The following is a 23,657-nucleotide window of genomic DNA, read 5'->3' as shown; positions in this document are numbered from 1 at the left end:
GAGAAGGGTCTCATTGCTTTTTGCCTCTCCCCAGAATCTAGTGGAATGCCTTCTTACATGAAGTACAGATTCAGTAAAGGTTGAATGGATCAGTTAGGAAAAGTCCCCTAACTGATCTCAATCCTGCAAGACATCTGCTACGCTATTCAGAAACTGTAGAGGGCGAAATTCTTATATAATCATTAGATTAACATACCAGGGTCAAAAACAACAACAACAAAAACAAAAACACGCACCCTTCTCCTCAACCTCCTTTCTTTTCCAATAAAAATAGCATGGCTTCCTTTACTGGATAAGAAATATCCCAGAAAGAAAGAGCCTTAGCCTTGGAAGTCAGAAGACTTGTGTTTAGGGAGTTCCCTGGTGGCCTAATGGTTAGGATTCCGGGCTTCCATTGCATGTCCTGGGTTCAATCCCTGGTCTGGGAACTGAGATCCCGCAAACTGTGTGGCGAGACCAAAATAAATAAATAAATAAAGGCTACCACTACTAGACAGTAACTGAGGGTCCTTGTGCAAATCTTTAAACCTCACTGGAACTTGGTTTTCTCACCCTCAAATAATAACAACAAAGGTATCGTAAGCACCAAATACTATACATATACTACCTAATACCATTATAATTTCAGTGCTGCCTGTTCATGAGAACATAGTTGTTTCCTTTGTGGGGGAGGAACTGAGTTATTTATAATGTACAACCAGCAGTTCGCATCTCTCAAACCCACTATCTTCCCCAAACTCCTTTTCTATTAATTATGACAAAAAAAGAAACACATTCATCTTCATCTCAGAGCTTCAAAAAGGTCTATAAATGCTACAAATATTCATGTGAGTTGGGTTCTTCTTTCTTTATCTCTCTACATTCTCTTTTCCTCCCAAATCCAATTTGCCTTCACCAAAGAGCTCTCACCCATTGTGTGTAACCAGGCACTGCCGCAGTCCCAGCTTGCGGAAGATATCTACCACGATCTCCATGGGTGTAAGGTCAGTCACAGTGAAGGGGCTGAGATCCAGGATGTTCCGAAGCTTGAGGGTAGGTGGGGTGTATGGTGGCACTGGAGGAGAATGCTCGGTGAAATAAATGACAGAAGTGCTCACAACTCCATCCTGTTTTTTTCGAGCATTTTCTATTTGAAAAGTAGAAAACAAAAGGTTGAAAAAGGAATGACTACTTCTAAACTTCTGGCCCCTAACCAGTCCCCTCTCCACTCTGTCCTTCCCCTTTTCACGCATGCATGCATGCTTAGTGATTGATTGTATAGTTGATTTACAATGTTGTGTTAGTTTCAGGTATACAGCAAAGTGATTCAGTTTTATATATGTATATATACATATAATTATATATATATATTGATATATATAAACATTCTTTTTCAGATTCTTTCCCATTACAGGTTATTACAAGATACTGAATATACTTCCCTGTGCCATACAGTAGCCTTGTTGCTTATCTATTTTATATATAGTAGTCTGTACCTGTTAACCCCAAACTCCTAATTTATCCCTCCCTTCCCCTCATGCATATTTATTTATTTCCATAGTGGATTCCCTTATCCCATTTCTGAAATCCTTACCAATTGAAATAATGAGGTCTCTTCGGAGGACAAAACCCACAAGTCTTTGGGACTCCCGGGACACCACAACTGGGAAGCCACTGTAAGTGGTTTCACTGATTATGGTCTCTACGTCTTCCACGGTCATACTGTCCTGAGTAAGGACAGTCAACAAAGGATCATTTCTCCGGGGTTTCATCACATCCATTGCCAGGGTCTTGTGAGCAAACTCTTCTTTGGCTTCAAGAAAGGGGTATCCATTGAGACGGATGTGGGCATCATAGATGCCCTCCCGCCCAAGAGCATCTGCCACCCACTTGCTTGTCATGGCTGCGGCCATCAGAGGCACAATGTATTCCAAGCCACCAGTTAGTTCAAACATTATGACAACAAGAGAAACAGTCATCCGAGTCACCCCGCCTGCAAAAAACAGACACAGGCTACTTACTGAAGGGAGCAAAAGTATAGGATTCATTACAGTTATGGGCCTGTCACAGGCCCCATCCAGAAAAAGCTACTAACCAGAAACATCACTAAAAGGAGGCCTCACCTATAGACCCCTGCAACTGCATTCAAGCAAGTTTACAGTGAACATGAGTCAGACTTCTAAAAATAATCTCTACAAAAGTACAAGATACCTCCTTCATTCTTCGTCTTTTTTTCATTTGTCTGTTGCTCCCCACCCCCCAATTATATAAGTAATTGCATAAGATCTCTATGATTTGTGTAACACTACAGATACGAGAGGTTCTCTGGGATGTGCAGGCCCACGGTGGAAAGATAAGAAAATACATATATTTTTAAAGTATATAAAAGAAAGCCATTATCCATAAGCTCACTGTCTAGAAATATGCTGAGTAAAAATTTCAAATGACTTTTTTCAAAAACGTATGTTTTTATACAGATGAACTCATATTATACGTTTAAATTCCCCACCATGCTTTTTCTCCTAACTTTATATTAGGAATACTTTGTATATTAGTACAAATGTATTTAACATTGTATTTAAAGATATTAAACCTATTAGCATCACATTCAGTGGCTGTATGGTATGGCATTATATGGATGTACTATACCATAATTTATTTAACCAGTCCCTTATTGTGCTTTTAGGTTGATTCCAGTTATTTGCTATTACACATAATACCATGATGCACATTCTTGTGCAGATCATCTTTGCCCAAATTTCTGATTATTTCCTCAATATGACGGAATTTGAGAGAAGAATTACTCTCAAAGGGGAGGAATGGAGATATATGGTAAAGAATGCTTTCTTAAAGCACTTGAAAATGGCAAGCCCAACAAGAAATGGAGAGTCATCTTTAAAAAAATCTACAGTCGGGCTTCCCTGGTGGCGCAGTGGTTGAGAGTCCGCCTGCCGATGCAGGGGACACGGGTTCGTGCCCCGGTCCGGGAAGATCCCACGTGCCGCGGAGCGGCTAGTACCCGTGAGGCATGGCCGCTGAGCCTGCACGTCCGGAGCCTGTGCTCCGCAACGGGAGAGGCCACAACAGTGAGAGGCCCACGTACCGCAAAAAAAAAAAAAAATCTACAGTCAATTGTGTTTAATATCACTCGTCTTTATAATGCCACCTGGGTAGCAATCTCTTTGGAATCAATGCAAACAGTACTCACCCAAGCAGGCTGCAGCCCCAACCATCGCATAAAGGCCAGGGGTGATACAATCCGCTCCTTGACTGCACCAGCTATTGAAGATGGCCCAGTCATGGTGGTAATAAGCCAGTTGTTCCATCCCTACTCCCAAAAGCCGACCCGCTATAGCACCAACAGCCATGCTAGGGATAAAGAGGCCAGAAGGGATCTGCAAAGAGAAAGCAAAAGATGGTCAGTGAGAAGTGATGTGATCGTCCGGCACATGGTAAGGGCTAGAGGACTGACCCTCTGCGAAGCGAACAGGCCAATGACAATTTAACTATGCACTACGCTAGCAAGTGGCCGCAAAGATTTGTGTAACACTACAGGGACTAGAGGTTCTCTGGAACGTGCAGGCAAGGACGACTGCAAAGACGCTTACCCTGATTCGGGGTCCATCAGGCAAGAGCCTGAACTCTCCAGACCAACACAGAACTGGAGGCAGAAATTAAGCCTTTCCCAAAGAAAAAGGAAAATAGATGGAGTTTCTCATATATGCAGACATTTTCCCCAATTTTGAATTCTAATCAACAACAATTACCCTTTATTGACTATCTACAATGTTCAATGCTGGATGCTCTATGGACCAGATTTCATGGGTTCTTTACAACCACCCCAGGAGGCAGGTGTTATAATTCCCAACTCGCAAAGGACCTAAGGTGCAGAGAGGTTAAGGAACTCACCCAAGGCCAAGATTTAGTAAACGCTGGTACTGCGGTTTAAATGCAATGCTTGTAACCACTCTCATGTATTGAATCTTGACCCATTACTCACACAAAAAGGATGGCACATGAGGTTTCAGTTTATTTTAACAGTATAAAGAAAGAATAAATGATTAAGTTTTCTTAATGAGATAGTGACTATGGTTGCATGACTGTCCCAAAAAGGAACCCCCATCTGTCTCCCCATTCTTTTTTTTTTAACACCTTTATTGGAGTATAATTGCTTTACAATGGTGTGTTAGTTTCTGCTTTATAACAAAGTGAATCAGTTATACATATACATATGTTCCCATATCTCTTCCCTCTTGCGTCTCCCTCCCTCCCACCCTCCCTATCCCACCCCTCTAGGTGGTCACAAAGCACCGAGCCAATATCCCTGTGCCATGCGGCTGCTTCCCACTAGCTATCTATTTTACGTTTGGTAGTGTATATATGTCCATGCCACTGGAAGCAACCTAAGTGTCCATCATCGGATGAATGGATAAAGAAGATGTGGCACATATATACAATGGAATATTACTCAGCCATAAAAAGAAATGAAATTGAGTTATTTGTAGTGAGGTGGATGGACCTAGAGTCTGTCATACAGAGTGAAGTAAGTCAGAAAGAGAAAAACAAATACCATATGCTAACACATATATATGGAATCTAAGAAAAAAAAAAAAGGTCATGAAGAACCTAGGGGTAAGATGGGAATAAAGACACAGACCTACTAGAGAATGGACTTGAGGATATGGGGAGGGGGAAGGGTAAGCTGTCCCCACTCTTTTTTTGACTCCTAGGATACAATAGTGCATTCTCAATTTTCTGTGCTAAGAGAGGGAAAATGATGACAGAGATAATCCAAACAGCAGATTATTTTAAAATAGCTTGTATTCAATTCTGGAATATATTTGAATCAGGGTGGGTCTGATGGTCTGCAAATTCACTTTAGATGAAAGAATGAAGCCACGAGGTAAAAAGTAACTCAAGAAGCACTGAAAATCTGTCCAGGGTGTTGAGGAGGATGCATATCAATTCAGAGATTACAGTACTGCCTAAACCGACTTGCTGGCTCTTATTTTCTGGTTTGAATCTCCATTTCCCTAGAGAAGAGGAAATACCTTGGTAGCTGAGTGCTAAAAAAAGAAACAAACAAATGAAAACCAAGGAAGAGAAGGAAAATACTTTACAAATTTTCCTTCCTGGTTTCTTCTGACACACGGAAATGATAATGGGTACTGAAAATAAAAGATGCTGGCCTAATACCAGCTGTTGATAATCTAAATACTAATTTAGGATCACCTGTGAAGTTCTTGCTAATTGGACACTGATAACTGTAAAAAATACATTTAGCTACCTATTGGGTTGAGCCATATGAAATTGCTATTTTAGTGGTCAAAATGGTCGGCAACTTCTTTTGGTTCAACCTACTATCTTGCTTTATTCGTAACTCTAAAGCCACTTTATAAGGACCAAAAATGTGTTGGTCAGATATTGTTTTGATATAAAATGCACTGGAATAAATACCTCAGCATCCTTTTTGAGAGGCAAAATATGTTTTCCACAGAAAAGGAGAAAATCTTTCTACTTGAAATCTCATCACTGAGGTTTGCATTTGGCCTAAAACTGGGCTTGCACAGTTTTAGATAGAGGTACAATCATCTAAGAAGTTATGAGAACACGTGGGGGTAAAAAGGGATTTGGGTCTTTGAAGTTGGATGCCCCACACGAACTATGAGAATCGTACAATATCTTGGCTTTGCCCTCCAAACTTACAGCCACACAAATATCCACCAAGGACCAAAAGAATCTCCTCACCTTCATGCCAAAAGTGAATATAGTGATGACAATTTTCAGTATGAGTGTCAAGGCCAGCTGCCACATTGCGCTGTAGACTCCCACACCAGCTGGTCTGTCGGGCAGCTCACCCGCCTTGCTTGTGTTGAAACGGTTCTCATAATCACAGAGCTTAGAGGAGTCCAGAAGGCCACAGTCATTGAACAGCTCAGAAATGAGCTCACTTGTGCTCATACGGGTGTACTCATTGGGGAAAGCCAGGATGGCAGTGATGGCCGTCATGACGAGTACCTCTATGACAGGATACTTGCCCAACTGGGTGGTCTTACGCTTCCGACACCAGGCAATATTGGTGCGGATAAACAAAGCTCCCCACAGACCACCAAATATGCCCAACAGAATGAAGGGCACGAGCTCAAAGAGATGCCATGGGGTGTGAAACTCCACATAAAATAGAACCAGGCGGCTGTTCCCAAACGGATTGATGGAGCGTAGAGTGAATGCTGCCACTAAAGCAGCAAAAAACGAACGCCACAGTGTTTTGAGGGGAAAGTAGTAGCTGACCTATAAGAGAGAAAATGAGAAAGTAAGCTCAGATAACGTGCATAAACTGGGGTGAAAACTGGTGCTGCAGGAATTAGAGTTGAGGATGAAAATGGCCTGGAGATCTCTGGCCCCGTGGCAAAGCACTGGAGTTGGGCAGAGCACTTTGGGACTGCAATGTACACAGACAATGGCCAGAATTCCTGGCACAAAATCATGTGCGTGGCTCTACAGACAGATAAAAGTATTACCTCTTCTAGGCTGAATAATACTCCGCCAATAGGTGCCCCAAAGGCTACAGATACACCGGCTGCAGCTGCAGCTGACAAGACCTATGATGCAAAACCCAAAATTAGTGAATAGATCAAGGCCACTTTCCTACCTTCAATCACATTTTAAAAAGGAATGTTAGTGGTTACTAAATAAAAAAACAATTTTATATGCTCCATATCCAGTTTATCAAAAATGAAGTTCAATGTATATTTACTTTGAGAGCAAACACTGTATGCTGAATTTTGAACACATGGTTCACATGCTGGTACATGTAGAGGGCCTTCCTTCGTAATTAATTTAGGCATGTACTTGATCCCAAATTATGCCCCCATCCCCAACACTCCCAATTCCGTAACTGATTTTGAGTCTGCAGACCTATTTATCACCTAAATGAGATACTTCCAGTGATGTATTTACATAGCACTTTCTTTATAAAGGAAAGCTTTTAAAATGAGATTTTAAAGGTTCTAATGATACAAAACTGAAGTAATGATTGGCTCACAGCTAGTCAGAAGTTGAAAATATTCAGACAATAAGTATTTAGAGTTTCCTGTACTATGTGCCCTACTCCATGCCTAGTGACCTATGGAAACAGAAGTAGGGGGGCGACTAGAGGCAAAATTGGGGATAGATTTTGAAAGGAAGAGAAGACCTAAATGTGTTTAGGTGTGGCAAGGAAAAGGGTGAGGAGGGAGGGGAAGAGGAAGAAGCTGTGAGAGAGAAATTAAAAGGGACAAGGAGATGGGGAAAGAGAGCAAGTGATATTTCGAGAGCACCATCTTTGTATGTCATAGGCATTGGCGTGTGTATGTAAAAGGTGCATGACAAACACACCAGAATTAATAGAAGCATAAAGTCCTTTCATTGGATTCTGGTTGCTGTGGGGTGGTATATAATTTGTGGTAGTGAGGAACTATTTTTAAAAGGAAGTTGAATAAAATTAAGAGTTTTTGAAGAAAAAATGGTTCTTGGCAAAAAGAAATAGGCAGGTTTCTCTGGGAGTGCAGGATGGCCAAAGAAAATGAAGGGGGTGGGGGGGAAGAGTGATCTCTGGTGCTAGCTGGGGAGGACTTTGAAATTCAAGGCTAGAATGACTTTCATCTGAGAAGGATGAGGACATTTAACATGGAACTTGAGAAAGGGGATTTCAGTGACTTTGTTTAGGTTGAATTATGAGGGAGAAGAAAGAATCGAAGTGGCCTATTTGCCTTAATATTATGTTGTAGAGTAGGGTCTATCTACACCCTACCTTCTCAAATCTCTATTTTACTCTCAACCATCTGGCCACTTTGACAAGGCCCTGGGACATAAAAGGGTTACTGCTGATGGTGAGAACAACAGGAAAAAATAACTGCAAAGTCTGAATAAGCAACAGGAAGTGAATGACATTCAAATATTCATGAGTTTAGTTAGAAATATATATGACATCTGTACAGAGAACCAGCCAAATGAAACTCCTCTCTTATTTTATAAAGAACTATTTGAACAAAAATGCCAATTTTTATGGAATGAAAGTAACCAGCAATCTACAGTTTCAAAGTTACCTCTACCTATGCAAAACCAGCAACAATCAACACTTTACTCTTGACAGTTAAAATGTTTTTTTTTTCATGTCTTTAGCTTCTGTTATACATTATTCCTGTCTAACAACCTCACTAATTTAATACTGCCTTTATGTCCCTCTACATTTGACAGATAGCTAAACAACCTACTCAGATTTCCCCCTCTCTCTCCTGCTAGCCTACCTCTCCTGCCAGGAACTTTCCCCCTTGAACTATCAAAATGTATTCCATATTTGAAATTTCAACATGTTTGAGTTTCCTTCCGAGTGTTATGGTGAATTTTGTTTTGTTTTGTTTTGTTTTCAGAACAAATCATTAGGTTCCAATTTTGTGAAAAATCCTTTCCAATGAAATGACCTTGGTCTTGACCCATTCCATATGTGATTTCTTTGTAATTCAAGGAAAATAGAGCAAGAACCATTTTCTTAAATCCTTAATTATAGCAGGACAAAAGTAACCAATGACTTGGAACTTTTAAAAAAATGTTCTTCCTCCTCAAAATGACATACATTAACAACTGTATAAACACGAGAACAACTATAGAGATGCTGCAGCGGGGTTAATTTAGCGGGGTTGAGTCAGAAGACAAGGGAGAGAGAGATCCAATACAGAGAGAAACCAATGCAGCGTCCTGTTAGGTAGAAATAAAAGATGGAAAAGCTGGCATCTTAAACACATGCTGAATTTTATATTCTTTCACAGGGATAAACAACTTTCTTTTAAAATAATCTTCCATTAGTTTTGTACTTATTTTGTAATAGAAATAGCACATGCTTGTATAGAATTATTCATAATAAAAAGTTGACATCCTTACTTCTCCCTCACTTTCCCCCTCACCAGAGGTAGACATTTTTTAACAGTTTGGGGTGAAACCACTTTCCAGTCATTTTCTTTCTAGGTGCATATATACATACTTTTCAAAAACATTAACTGATTTTTACTATACACATTATTCTGAGATTGGCTTCTAAAAGTTTAATGGTATTTTATAGCCATCATTCCATGTGAGTATACATAGCATTATCTCATTCTTTTTAACAGTTGCACAGTATTCTAGAGTATGGACAGAATATTGTTTAATCAGTCCCCCATTGATGGACATTTTGATTGCTTCAGTTTTTCACGATGTTGACAGATGCTTCACTGTCCATCCCTATACATCTTTGTGCACACATGGTAGGATGTCTGTAGGATACATTTCTAGAAGTGGAACTTCTGGGTCAAAGGGCATTTGCATTAACACTGGTAGAATCTCCCAACTCTCATCCCTAAGGTTGTACCATTTATGCTCTCACCAAAAAAGAGACTATTAAGGCCGTTTGTTATTACCTCTCTGCGTTTGGCTTCATTCTTCCTGTATTTGTTGAAGCAGTGGCACAGGATGTTCCCACAGCAGCAAGCCACGTGCACTAGGGGGCCCTCTTTGCCCAAGCTCAGGCCAGATGACACTGCCAGCACCAGTGTTATGGTTTTGATAATCAGGGTCCACTTACCCAGATAGCCCCTAATAATGAAACCACTCAAGATAGTTTTTATCTGCAGGTCAAACACAGAGAGATTGAATACAGACTAAGTAAGGAAACAAGGCTAAGAAGCTATAAATCTGGTCCTCGTTATAGAAACTGCACCTTTTGAAAACAACTGATATATAAATGCTTGACCCACAGTGATCCCAGTTTGGGAGGGAGCCCAGCAGCCCAAGAAAGTGAGAAATGTTCTTTAAACTTTCATGTTCCTTTTTTTCTTTTTGGCCATGTGATAGCTGGGCAAGGTAGTATTGTAAGTATGAGAGTGCATTGTATGGAGAAGGGGCGGCAGAGAGGGAGGGTGTTTCCCTTACTTAATCCTTACAGGCTAGTATAGCCCTGATTCTCTACCAAGGAATCTGTAACTATGACTTGGTCAGGAAACAGAGAGGGGGCAAGGTCATCCAGGTAACCTAAAATCTCTGTGGTTTCAGTCACTGTCAAGCAATCTAAACCAAAAGTACTTAGAAATAGGGTTTTAGTCACCCTCCTTCTAGCCCAAATCATATTGCAGGAAATGTAGCAAAACAGTTTTATTTCTTCTGCTCTAACAAAGTTAACAATACCACTATTTTTTCAGACCAGAAGCCTGGGATCTACCCTAGGAGCTTCTTGGTTAGGGAGTCGGGGAGGTCTTCAGGGGCCTGGTTCACCAGGAACCCGGAGGAGGCTAGGAATCAACTCCTTTATTTATTTTTAAAATATTTATTTATTTATGGCTGTGTAGGGTCTTTGTTGCTGTGCTCAGGCTTTCTCTAGTTGCAGCGAGCAGGGGCTACTCTTTGTTGCGGTGCACAGGCTTCGCATTGTAGTGGCTTCTCTTGCTGCAGAGCACGGGCTCTAGGCGTGCAGGCTTCAGTAGTTGTGGCTCTCAGGCTCTAGAATGCAGGCTCAGTAGTTGTGGCACACGGGCTTAGTTACTCCGTGGCATGTGGGATCTTCCCGGACCAGGGATCAAACCCGTGTCCCCTGCATTGGCAGGCGGATTTTTAACCACTGCCCCACCAGGAAGTCCCTCAACTCCCTTTAATGTCCAGGTAGCCCAGCCTGGGAGGAGACTGAAGGGAAGATCTAGAGAGGCCCTAGATTGCCTCGTGATCTGATCCTGCTTGATATTCAACTGTGGTATATGCTGGAATACATACTAAATCGTTTTAACTAAAAAGGATTCATTATTGTTACCATTTATAAACCATTTTAGAGACTCACCTCAGGGATTCCGGAGCCACAGGCGTACGGTGCAAACACCTTGACAAGAGATACGGCAAGGAAGGCAAATAGGAGAGCCCAGAGGACATACATGAAGTAATTGACTATGTAAGCAAAGGCTCCCTGGAACAGGGGAAAAAGAAAGACGCTTGTTTTAGCCCAGACAGCCCCAGTGAGGCATGCATCTCTTCTGAGGAATGGGTTTTCAGGAGCGGAGGTCAGAAAGAAAAAAAAAACAACATTAAATTGCTCAAGATGTTCCTTCCCAGACTGTCAGCAAAGCAACTGTCAGCCCACTTGCTACTGAAAATGAGAGCCTTTGTTACACCCAGAGGACACTGACAATCCCTTCTAAGGATGGACAAGAACGAAGAAGCAAATTCACTTTCTATATGAGTGCTTTGATAGATTTTGTAGTCAAATATATATGATACTATGTCAATTTCATTAAGAGTCTTAACAGCCCTTTTATTGGAATGGCTGAACCTTGACTACACATTTGAAGTGAAGACTGGCTCCAGAGTTCCATTAAATTCATCCTTGCCTACTACCTACCTTGGTGTCAAATTCTCATAGGTTAGAGTATCTAAAATTCTTTGGTATTTTTCTTAAAATAAGCAATGACATTCTGTAGAGACCACCACATCTTTGAGAGAATTTTGCCACTGTCGTAGCAAAGGTGTAGTTGCTGACTGGCAACAAGAAAATGCAGTAGAAAGTTTTGGGCTCTGACCATCAAACAAAATCAGTGAGATGCCAGATATCCCAAAGAATAAAACAGCAACAGCTATTTTTAAAAATGGAGAGAATATATTTATGAGACTATCCCCCTATTATAATGAAATCTGCCAGAAATCTAATTTTGACCACTAGCAAGCATTCACCAACATTAAAGGGCTCGCAAAATAGCTATGCCTTACAAAAAAAGATATTTTGAACACTACCAGATGATGCTTGCTCATAGAAACATTTGAAGTTGAAACTCACTCAAATTACATGAAACACAAAACTCAAGGGACTTTCGACTTTTTAAAACCTAAAACACTATCAAAATAATTCATTGACCTAGACAAGGAGAACCAAAATGCTCAGGTTTTTTCTGAGTTATAATTTTGACACAGGTTTCCCATTATTTTAGTCCCTCAGAGGAACAAATAATTGCTCTCTTGGCCTTTAGAATGTAGCTAGGGAGGAAGAATACTCTAGAAGTAGGAGACAAAGAGGAAAAGGGAGGGAAAGAGGAAGTAGCTGAAACTGACTAGAGGCAGAGACCAGGAGGTCAAGTTCTTGGCAGGAGAACTCTTCTTAAAACCTAGAAGACTCTTTCCCCAGGCAAGAATTTCATTCATTAAAAGGAGGGCCAGAGAAAGTTGTCACTTGTGCAAATCTCTGGCTCCAGTTTGAAAGTTATGGTTGGAACACTTAAACGCATGCACACAGCTCTCAAGGAGTAGCATGGGGGAGCCTTGTTGTGATGGAACAGTAGTTCTACATCTTGATTGTGGTGGTGGCTACACAAATCTACACATGTGCTAAAACTGTGGAGAACTATACACACACACACACACACACACACACACACACACACACACACACACACACAGACTCACCCTAAATCCGGAGCTTCTCAAACTTTTCAACCCAAGTACATACTCCTAATCTAGGAGAGAGGATAGGGGGTGGGGTACCCAGAGCAGAGCTGAAATAGATATTCTGTTTTATCTTAAACATAGGACTTTTGCATTCCTTTTTAATGATTGTTTACATTTAATTTTTGAAAAAAATTTTCTTCCAAATACTGATCAGGAAAAACTGATATTCTGGGAAAGCACATAGCATGTATCCTGAGGTTTCACATACCCTCTGGTACGCTGACCTAACCCCAGTCTGAGAAGCACAGACTTAAACCCTCTCACACATATAGTATGTAGCTAACCCAAGCCAATATGCACAGTCAGATATATGTACATAAACACTCTTATTTCTGACTTTATTATTTTCTTATCCTTCTCTTACCTTCACTGAATCTGTGGGGGTGTGTGCCATTTCAAATTGTTTGTGGACCAAGATAGGTACGAAAATAAATTTTAAAAGTACAAACAAACATCCTAGTCTTGTCCCCCTCACTTTACCAACAGAGTAGATGAGGAGTGAGCTGAGATAGTACCTGTTTTAGTTGGTGGAAGCCAGAGTGGAATTGGGAGTTGAGAGTTGTTTTGTGTGCTTTCGTGTTTAGTAGGAGAGATCTAACATACAAACCAAATGGTAAGAGAAAGGTAAGGAACCAAAAAACAAAATTACTTTTACATCCAAAAAGATACGCTAAAAGACAATGACAAATGAACATTTTAATCTCAAAACGTATGGGCAATTTTATCCCTGGGTTTCTGTTACTTTGCTATGGAATGTATCATAATTTTTTTAATGTTCTAATGCAATGCTCAGGGAAAAATCGCTTAAACACATTTTTAACCCATTCCATCCTTTGTTAGAAATTATAGCTTACCTGTTGGCTGACTCTGACATTTCTACGGAAATAGCTAGAGAAAGATTCAGTCACACGGTGTACTAACAACTAAGAAGAAACATCAGGCTTGTTTAAAACAAGCAAAACATTTTAAGTTGTTGTGTAAGCATCAAAAAACTCCACATGTCAGAAGAGATAGAAATAGGACTGCACTAAACCACAGAGAAAGGCAGCTGGCACTGGTTCCCCTTTTCATGAAAAGGAAAATAAAGGAAGCTTCCACATTTGCCACAGGGACAGTATAAGAAATGAAGTAAATGTAAGAATAATTAAATCAGTGGTTCAGAAATCGTCACTACGTGTTACCTCATTCGTGCTGATGATAAGCTGGGACCAGCTATTCCACTCTGGGCATTTGTCTCTGTCTTCAAAGGTGACGTGCTGGGAGTTCCAGCAACAGTGTTCATGGTTAAACCAGATTCCCCCTGTGCATATACCTTCTTTTAAGTCTGTCATCCAATGAGCAGAGATGTCTATCAAGCCAGCTAGGGAACCTGATTTGAGGGGAGGGAAGGAAAGGCCACAGTTGTCAGAGAAAATAAGGGAAAAGGAATCAAAATAATGGACAAGTATATACTTTCTCATTCCATCTGCAACCTCCTTCTGATTGTCTGTCTGCTTGCTTTTCACCTTTTATCTCTAATGGATTTTACCTGTTATTAAATGCCTGTTCAAGAGGGGAAAAAATAACAACAACAACATTGTCTGCATTAAACACTGTGTGTGCAGGATCTTTATTGTATATGGGAAACTTAGAGGAGAGCAAAGTGGTGGGGTGGGAGCAGGGGGCGAGTGGATTTGACTTTTAGCTGCTTCCCCGGCAAAGACTCTGCTTTGACTTAGAGTTGATGAATACTGATCCATAAAGACGGTCAAGTTTCTTAAAGTTTATTTTATTCTCACTTTATACATAAAACTGAGAAAATGTGAATTGCCCACGTTGAAGAATATTATATGATATTTATTTGAGATGGCTTGCCAAGGGCAGTTGATGAACACTATGAGGAAAAGGGCTCAGTCTCCACACCGATTTGGCTCCAGCAGCGAGGGAATTTGAGTGGTGGCAGGAAGGCATTCTAGGCTAAGGGAACTGAAGTTATAAAAGCACAAACTGTGATGTACATGGAAGATTAGATGAAGCTGTAGGTAGGTTGAAGCCTCCTGAGCCTAGGATGTGAACATTCTGAAGTTTTCTTAGTGACAAGGAACAAATAATATTTTATACAGAACGTTCCTCAAAGAAAATTATGAGAAAATGAATGGGGACTAATGCACTGCGGCTAATAGACTGATAGGGTTAAGATAGTTATAGTACTTTCAATTCTGCCCTTCTCATCATTTCTGCTGTCCAGATGAAGAAACGCTGGCATAAAGAAATTAAATGGTCTAGAATCGTGCTTTAGGGAAATAGCAAAGACATCATAAAATTCACAGCCCCTGAATTCCCAGACTGTTCCTGCATTCTGACACACTGCTTCTATTGTTGCTCTCCAATGCTTAAAAACAAAATACCCTGTGTGTATGAGGGAAAGAAAAATATTCACTGACCACCTAGTGACAAGATATACATTAAAAAGTTGAGGATATTACGCCTACGTTCCAACAGGCTGGAGGCCATGTCATGTGTATGTTTTGGTAGGCGCTAAGAGTGTTAACACACTCTCTTAGTTATTTACATATTTGAATAACCTAGTCAAATCTAACAAATTGTTTGACACCTACTCTTGGCCACTCCAGTTCCCGCTGTCTCTTCCTTCTAACTCCTATTGCACTTATTGCCTGGATTCAGAAAACTAACACGATGTTAAAGAGTTTGGTTAATTCTCTGGTTGTTTCACGTGTGCATGTCTTATTCTACCTAACACTGGTACCCTTCATCCTATCTTCCCGTCTACATCTCCTTCTCCTTCTTTTCCCAATTGGCTCTTTCCTCCCTGGTTACAAATATTAGCAGGTTTCCCCTACCCTAAAGAATGAAATGCTTCCCCTTGTCTATGCTACCATTTCAAGCTTCTGTCCCTTCTCTCCTTCCAGTGACTACCCAGTATCCCCAAAACTTCTACAATGGTTGCCTTCCCTTGCAATCTGGTTCCTGGGTACTCCCTGGTGATCCAGTGGTTAGGACTCAGTGCTTTCACTGCAGGGGCCTGGGTTCGATCCCTGGTAGGGGAACTAAGATTCTGTAAGCCGCGTAGCGCAGCCAAGAAAAAAAAAAAAAGAAATCTGGCTCCTAATATTTATCTGAGATGCTTTTTCAAGGTCACTGGTATCCTCCTAACTGCTAAACTACATAACCTTTTCTCAGTCCCCTTCCTTCTTGGCAGCTTCTGTGCAATACTCGACATTACAGACCACTCAGTCTATTATGAGCCAGCTCTAAATTGTCCAGACCACGTCTCTCTTCTGTGCGAGCCAGAAAAGGGACAGCATTAACACCCTAGACCATGGGTTGGCAAACTATGGCCCGAGGGTCAAATCTGCCTCTGTGTTTTTAAATAGAGTTTTTCTTGGTCACAGTCCAGCGAGTTTATTTTCCTACTTTCTATGGCTACATTCTTTCTATACAGACAATTTGGCCCACAAATCCTAAAATATTTACTATCTGGCCCTTTACAGAAAAGGCTTGCTGACCCCTGGCCCAGATAATCTTAGAAAACTCTGCTATGGATGAACCATTTCTCATTTGCTGCGATCATTTTATACTCCATGGCTCATGAATTATCTCTAGGTAACAGCAGCATTGTGAACAACTGGGCGCTGTGTTGAGTGCTGTATCGCTGTATTTCATTCAATTCTTGCAACAAACTTGTAATATAGGTACTCTTATCCCCATTTTACAAGTCAGTAAACTAAAACTTCCAAGGGTTAAGAAACTTGCCTGAAGTCACAAAACTAGCAAGCGGTGGGGCTGGGATTCAAATCCAGGTAGCCATAAACTAGAGCCTGTGCTATTAACTACCATTCCATCCCAACCGCCATCCAATTTCCCACCTTTTATTTTAGCTCAATATACTAAATCTTCCTAGGCCCATCTTCTAATGCCACAAGGATATAAGTCTCAGCATCTCTGCCTGGTATTCTTGGCTTTCTGCTTTCCCCATGGGAGGGGAAGCCTGCTTGGGAACCTGCTTTAAAGCTGTATTGCATAGCAAGTGTGCTATTCGTGTTTAAGATTATATATTATTTGGAGTGGCTTAGAAGGTTGATGGAGAAGATAGGAAAAGGTGGTACCATCCCAGTCCTCGGTCACCATGAAAGAGTAAGAATTTAGGCCCCCTAAGGGTATGAGCCATATCTTACATGCTTTTCTTTACTCCCAAATGAGAGAGCAGATATTTAAGAAATAGCTACAAAAATCTCTCAGGAAGTCCTCTTCTACATGTTCTTTCCTAAACCCCATGCTTACTAACATGTTAAAAAAAAAAGGGGGGGAATTCTCTGGCTGTCCAGTGGTTAGGACTCAGTGCTTTCACTGCTAGGGCACGGGTTCAATCCCTGGTCGGGGATCAAGATTCTGCAAGCCACGCAGCACGGCAAAAAAACAAAAACAAAAAACAAAAAAAGAAAACCCTGTCTCTAATAGAAAGGTTCTTCCTCAAGACAAGCACCAAAAGGCAGTACTAACAGCACCTTTAAATGGATACAATATTTTATAGCATACAAATGCACTTAAATGCATTTCCTCATTTAACCTCATTTATTTAAGGAAGGAGATGAGGTATTACTACCTCTTTATAGACGGGGACATCAAGCTTCCCAAAGGTCCACAAACAATTCCGTTCATGTAGGAAAACAGTAAAGCACAGTATTCAATTCAGTTCATGACTTGGGAGAGGGGCACACCACAATTTTAGGAGATTTGTTTAGAAAGCTCACATGGTTTACCATACCTGATAAAAGCCCAATAAGTAGCATCAACAACCAGCCAGAAAAAGCATCGCTCACACTGTGAATTAAGGCCCATGTTGACTCCTTGCTTTTATTGGTAATCTAGGGAGAGATGAGAAAACATTGATACATTCTACACACACTCTTGCTTTTTTACCTCAAAATGTGCGATAAAGAAACACAAAGACAAACCTATTCATTGGAAATAGATTCCAATTTAGAGTTACTTCTCAAATCTTTGGCTGAACCAACGCCACCGCGAACTTTGAGCTTTATTGAACCCTGTCTTACTGAACCCACCTTCATCTCCAGTATTGCAATGTCTGCAAGTACCTTATTCAGGACTTCCCTATTAGCTGCTAAATTCTTATAACATCAATCTGTTTTGCTTATTGCAGCGGTCTCTTTCTAGCCTGGACATCAGATAGTCCAAAGATGGTCTCTTGACTCACAGCAAATAGTTTGATTGTTTTTCAAAGAATAAACAAACACGGGCTTATTTGAGGGGTTAAAAGTACAATTTGTGGTTTTCTACCTGGGGCTGTGCTTCAGGTCAGGCAAATTCCAAGACTTGATACCACAAACCTCTTACTGTACAGTGATCACAGATGTTAAATGATATCAGGGATGATCTCTTTCATTTTCAAAAACCTGCTGGGAATATCTGCAGCTTTCAAGAGGTGCAGAAACTTTTACCTTTTAGGTCCTAGCCTTGTTAATTTAACCCTTCAGTGCCCACACTTCAAAACCAAGCATTCTAACAGCTTTGTCATTAGTGCTTCCCCCTTCTCTGTACCTGTTTCTTTTTTTTCTTTTTCTTTTTTTTTTTTTTTGGCGGTACGTGGGCCTCTCACTGTTGTGGCCTCTCCCCTTGCGGAGCACAGGCTCCGGACGCGCAGGATCAGCAGCCATGGGCTCCGGACGCACAGGCTCATGGGCCCAGCTGCTCCGCGGCATGTGGGATCTTCCTGGACTGGGGCTCGAACCCATGTCCCCTGCATTGGCAGGTGGACTCTCAACCACTGCGCCACCAGGGAAGCCCTGTACCTCTATTTCTTATCTTTGAAAGTGTAAGTTAGCTACCCATCTTGATCTGCAGTAACATCACAAGTAATAAATTACTATAAAATTTTAAAAGCAGTTTAAAATTTCATTTTGACTTATGACTTTAAGTTTCCAATTTAAGTGCTGAAAGTAGATGAGGTGATACTTTTCCCTATGACACTGTTTCCATTCAGATGATGAACAGTTAATGCTAAAAAAGGTCACCTTTGAACATTTGAGAAACACATTTTAATTGATTTTAAATTATTATTAGCTGATATAATGTGCCTCAGATGCAACCATTTTGATATAACGGGAAATGTGCCCTTGTCATATCACAGGTGGCTTTCACAATCTGAGTAACATGTTGAATAAGCAAATGGTGACAAACTGAACTCTGAATACAGATAGCAAAAATTCTAAAGCCGTAAGATTCTATATTTTAAAGGCTGCCTGATGAATTGATATAACAGAAAGCATATGTGTGTATGTTCCCAAATAGCAGGAATCTTATAAAAAAAAACGAATGTTTTACAGAGATCACCTTTTTGAGTTAGGAGAAGAAAACTCTATGGGATTATGACAAATCCAAGGACTACAAAGAAATTTCTCAAAACCTGTACCTGGGACAACCTGACTCCTGGGTTTAGGTGGTCTTGAGAAAGCCAGTCAGGAGCTCGGAAAGGAATGAAAAGTGATCTGAACCTGACTGCTCAGGAGATTCACTCAGGTCTAAGAGGAGGAAATCATGAATTTAGGAGAGAATGGAGTCAACTTAAAAATCGAATTTTAAATTTGGAATCAAAGCAGAAATAGTAAGGAAGAAAAAATAATCATACTTACTGTTGGCTGAAGAAATGTTCCCTACTGAATCAGGATGACTGGGGCTGGGGCCCTACCTTTTGAATAAGCGCTCTATGTGCTCCTGACACAAACTAGAAATTGTGATTCCCTGATTTAAATGATACACAGCAATAAGTTAAAGGCAAATGACCTTGGTGGACTGCTCTGAAAAGTTTTCACAGTACTTTGAAAAGAGAAAAGTAGGGAGACTCTCTTGTCATATTCAAAACAAACTGGGCCATAGCTATAAGTACCATCTATCACCTATCATATTAATGTCATTGATTTGAATTTGATTGGTCTTGTGGTTTTGTGTGAGTTGAATGCGTAAATTTGCTTTGGTTTTATGGTTGTACAAGAGCTATAATCACGGGTTTACCCTGTAAGCTTCAGTAAACACTACAGCTCTGAGATTTTTTTTCTTTTATTCCTTTAAAAAGAGCCCATTTACTTTTCTTAGGTGTAAAAATCCTGCTTCAAGGGAAAACCATAAAAGAGAGATGAGATGGGGAAGGAAGATCTTTGAAATTTAATTTGGTTCCTCCCACCAACTTTGTTTTCACCTCTCTGCACAGGCATTTATACCCAAGGATCCTTTTCAACCACTTACTATCGGGAGATAAATCACCATTAAATATAAATTCTTTTCAAAATCATATACAAGATACCTTAAAAATAAAAATATATTAAAAATAAAACCCTACAAGTCCAACAGAAAACAGATTCAGCCACATCCAGTGTTGAGGGAAAGAATACATATAAAGAATCTATATCTTCAACTTCTTCTCCTGAAGTTTCCTAACACTCACTCACAAAGCATCCTTTCGTCTTACCTCTCGGTGCCTATCCCGGTCTCGAGACTTCTCTCTCACCCAATCAATTGTATTGAAATCATCATAGGTCCCCACACCAGGGATTGGCTCCTCCAAGAAGTCCATCATCCTATTTGAAGAACCTATTCCTCCACCATTGTATGACTTGTCCTCTGGATTGAACAGAAAACAGACATTAGTACTTCAGACACTCTGGACATTTTTAATACCTCTTTTCTGAGCACCAAGAGGTGAGCCCTTAAACTATCAGATGACTGCTGTTAGGGTGTGCTGATAAAGCAGAATAATCACCTGGTCGGAACATCCATCACATTCAGAAGTTTCTGTGGCTTAGGCACAAAACGATGAGCATCTCGAGGCAGTGTGAATGGAAAGGGACGTATGAGAGCCACAGTACAAAGGGAGAATTGACAGGGGTTGAAGTTCAGTGGGAAAGGATTTGTGAAACAAAAAACAGGAGCTTGCAGCAGCTTAGGTATTTCAGTTTCTGTTCTAGGATGAAGACAAAAGGGTCAAAGGTCTTTGCAGACAAATCAAGTCAGAAACCATTTTACATTTATAAGGCAGTAATTCCATCCTCAGAGGTGGCTTTTGCCTGAGTGGGGACTCCAAAGAAAGCACGTAGGTCTCTTCTAGAGTTAAGCTGGCTGGAATGTACATATTTCCCTTCCATAGTTATAAGACTTTGATTCCTGATGCCATGGGTTTGTGGAAACTTTTACTGAGTATACCAGGACAGTCTAAGATTTCCAAGTAGAGATTTTTAAAAAAGTGCATGGCTCAGAGATGACACGTCCCTCCCTGATCCTTCAACTGGAAGAAACATATCCTTTTGGCCAACAATCACAGTCCTTCACCTGCTTCGTTTTTAGCACTTCTACTACAATTACTTAAGCAAATGCTTTATCTTCTTTTCTAGACTATAAGCTCTTTGAGGGTAGCCCTATTATCTGATTTACCATTGCCTTCTCCAGTGTCTAGCACATGGCTACGACCCAATAAATATCAGCTGAACCCATGTTTGTTTGATGAACAGTTGGGATGAGGGAGGAGTGTTCAAACTCAGAAGTTGCACTTACACAAGGTTCCTTAGTATTACTTAACAAACTTCTTCAAAATATTTCCACAATCCTCTGGTGAAACAAGATTTCACTATTAAACACAAAATGTAAAACCGTATTCAGGAATGCATGCAAATGCACAATGAGGAAAAATGCAGAGTAATGCCATCAATGAACTCAACCAGCCACAGCTCACATTTGCAGCATCAACCTTGGCAGGGACAAAGTTCTAGCGAGACTGTTTGGTGATGAATCCCTCTGTGAAGAAGGCCAAAGTGGGCCTGAGCTGACCCCCTCTTCCCCCATCCATACCCCCACCTTCACTCTAAACTCCTAATAGACAAACTTGAGCACCCTCAAAGGATAAGTTTGAATTAACACCCAAGTTGCACCTGGTTTACAAAGTCTAAGTCTCCTGAATACCTAGTTCAGCGTACCTTTCCCAAGCAACACACACACATGAAAGGAAAAGCTCTGCAGAATCCAAATCATAATAAGGGTGGGGGTGGGGTGAGGGTGGAGTGGAGGAGATGAACAAGTTAATCTTAAAACCCCTAACCAAAGTCCTTTCCATATCTTCAAGCATACCTGGCCATAAAATGGTTGGCTGCATTTCCTATCATGTCAGTGGCATACTGATAAAGATTAATGCTGGTGCGTTGTTTGAGAGCTTGGAGGGAAACAGCCAACCGGGAAATGAGGGCAGAAAGAGACTAAAGTATGTGGGGCAGGGGGGAACCAAGCTGTTTCAATTCTCAAGACAAACGCTGACATGAACACAGGACACCAACCAACCAGAAACTGACTTTTTAAAGCAGGTTAATGCTTCAATTGAATTTGGTCTGGTTTAAGTGTGCTCCTTTCAGGAGAAATTTTCAAAGGATTTTGTGAAACTGATTTTTAAAAGCACCCAATAGTTACCTAACGTTACGCTGTATATCAAATGAGGCCCCCAGCTGGAAGAATATTAAGACAAAATGAAGATCTGCAACAAGCTTCCTAACAGGAAAGAAAAAACCCTATTACATCACTAGGTAACATGAGCACTGCATCATCCTTCTTTGTAGATAGTCTCCTATTATAAATGCAAATTGTCAGGCAGCTCTAAAAGAGCAGGCAGTGATTAGAATCCGACAACAGACTGCTTGTGATTCTCCAGATCCCCTTCTCCCTGGGGTCACGCTTCGGTCCTTGGCCAGGCTCAAGTCTGCTTACCTTCAATCACAGCTTTCTTTTTTTCTGCCTCAAGGAAGAAATAACCTTGGCAGCCCGCATTTGCTCATTTAGGTTGAGGAGCTTTTACAGAAGGAGCCCCTGTCTGAACTGCTTTAGAAGGGCACTTGCTGCATTCTCTGCCTTTCACAGGAACAAACGCCACCTAAAGAACCACCAGTGTTCCCTGGCGGTCAGAATGTGATGTCACCGTTGGAATCACGTGACCAGACCCTTGGACCAGCCTTGGAGAAAGGAAGATTTTTAACCGAGCACAGAAGCCTTAAAGATGTAGTCTCATCTAAACAAATGTCATCAAACTTGGGGCAGTCAGGTCAGTTCAGAAAACTGGGATCCAGAAGTTTTAGTTTTCAGACCTCATTTAGCAGGAAATCTATGAAGGCAAAGTAGAAATATCGGAAAGCATTTAGAGTTACAGAGACCCTAAGTTTAAAAAAAAAAAAACGAGGCAGGGGAGACAGGCAAATATAGAAAGGCTTTTTAAAAAAGGGCACTGGATACCAATAACAGATAAAATCTCACAAATGTAACAAGCTAAATAAGTGAAATGAGTGACAGATGCTGGACACAAGAGAGCACATAATATGATTCTATTCATGTAAATTCAAAGTCAGCCAAACCTAAATTATATCATTTTAGGACACAAATGTAAGTGACTACATTCCAAAGAGAAGCAAGAAAATGACAGAAGTAAAGACAATAAAGCCAGAAGTAAAACCAGAGGAGAGAGGGGGTCGCCATCTGGATGGAGCACATGATGAGGGTGGGGCTTCTGGAAGGCTGGCAATTTTTCTTAATCCGGGCAGGGGTTACCTGAGTATTCACATTATAATTATTCTTTAAACTGTACACACATGTTTTATGTCTTTCTCTGCACACATCATAGAGAAAATTATGAAAAACTGAACCACATATGAACTTACTATACAAAGTCAGTTCTTTAATACCACCTAGTAACTTTGAAAACTCAGAAAGCAGTCGAGAAAATGAGGCGTGTTAGTGGTAGTGCTCTACCTAGAAAGCAACATCAAGTCTGATCTCATTAATCCAACCTGAGTAAAAGTAGCTATTTCAGCCATGAAAATTAATTCACTACTACAGTTGCATTGTTTCAAAGGCTTTCCCTTCTCTTGTCTTATTCCAAAGGCTATTTTTAAGCAGGTTTTAATAAACTGTGCAGTAAGGCTAGTCCAGTAAAGAAGAATGAAATTGCCATCTCTCACTATACCTACCACTGCTGTATGATATATAGGAAAGTTGTTAAGAGAGTAAATCCTAAGAGTTCTCATCACAAGGAGAAAACTTTTTCCTTTTTTCTTTTCTTTCTTTTCCTTTTATTGTATCTATATGAGAAGATGGATGTTAGCTGAACCTACTGTGGTAATCATTTCACAATATATGTAAATCAA

At 40.6% G+C, this 23,657-nt stretch overlaps 1 protein-coding gene across 3 annotated transcripts in view; it reads right to left on the bottom strand.

The window, feature by feature from the left end:
- The window catches only part of CLCN5 (chloride voltage-gated channel 5), a 159,773-nt gene that overhangs the window by 7,168 nt on the left and 128,948 nt on the right, over positions 1–23,657 (bottom strand). For all 3 annotated transcript variants that reach the window (XR_013825586.1, XM_079909645.1, XM_079909644.1), the window contains 10 exons: positions 19,955–20,106; positions 17,237–17,336; positions 13,653–13,840; positions 10,820–10,942; positions 9,414–9,620; positions 6,501–6,581; positions 5,728–6,270; positions 3,188–3,374; positions 1,574–1,972; positions 910–1,126 (listed from right to left, as the gene is read on the bottom strand). Coding sequence is in view for 2 of the 3 variants with exons in the window: in XM_079909645.1 (XP_079765771.1) it covers positions 910–1,126; positions 1,574–1,972; positions 3,188–3,374; positions 5,728–6,270; positions 6,501–6,581; positions 9,414–9,620; positions 10,820–10,942; positions 13,653–13,840; positions 17,237–17,336; positions 19,955–20,106 (2,197 nt within the window). In the remaining variant the exon portion in view is untranslated. The remainder of the gene's footprint in view (positions 1–909; positions 1,127–1,573; positions 1,973–3,187; positions 3,375–5,727; positions 6,271–6,500; positions 6,582–9,413; positions 9,621–10,819; positions 10,943–13,652; positions 13,841–17,236; positions 17,337–19,954; positions 20,107–23,657) is intronic.

Source organism: Stenella coeruleoalba (assembly GCF_951394435.1).
Source record: "Stenella coeruleoalba genome assembly, chromosome: X".
NCBI lineage: Eukaryota > Metazoa > Chordata > Mammalia > Artiodactyla > Delphinidae > Stenella > Stenella coeruleoalba.
The sequence above is the reverse complement of the archived record's forward strand: the minus strand, read 5'-3'. Positions and strand labels throughout refer to the sequence as shown.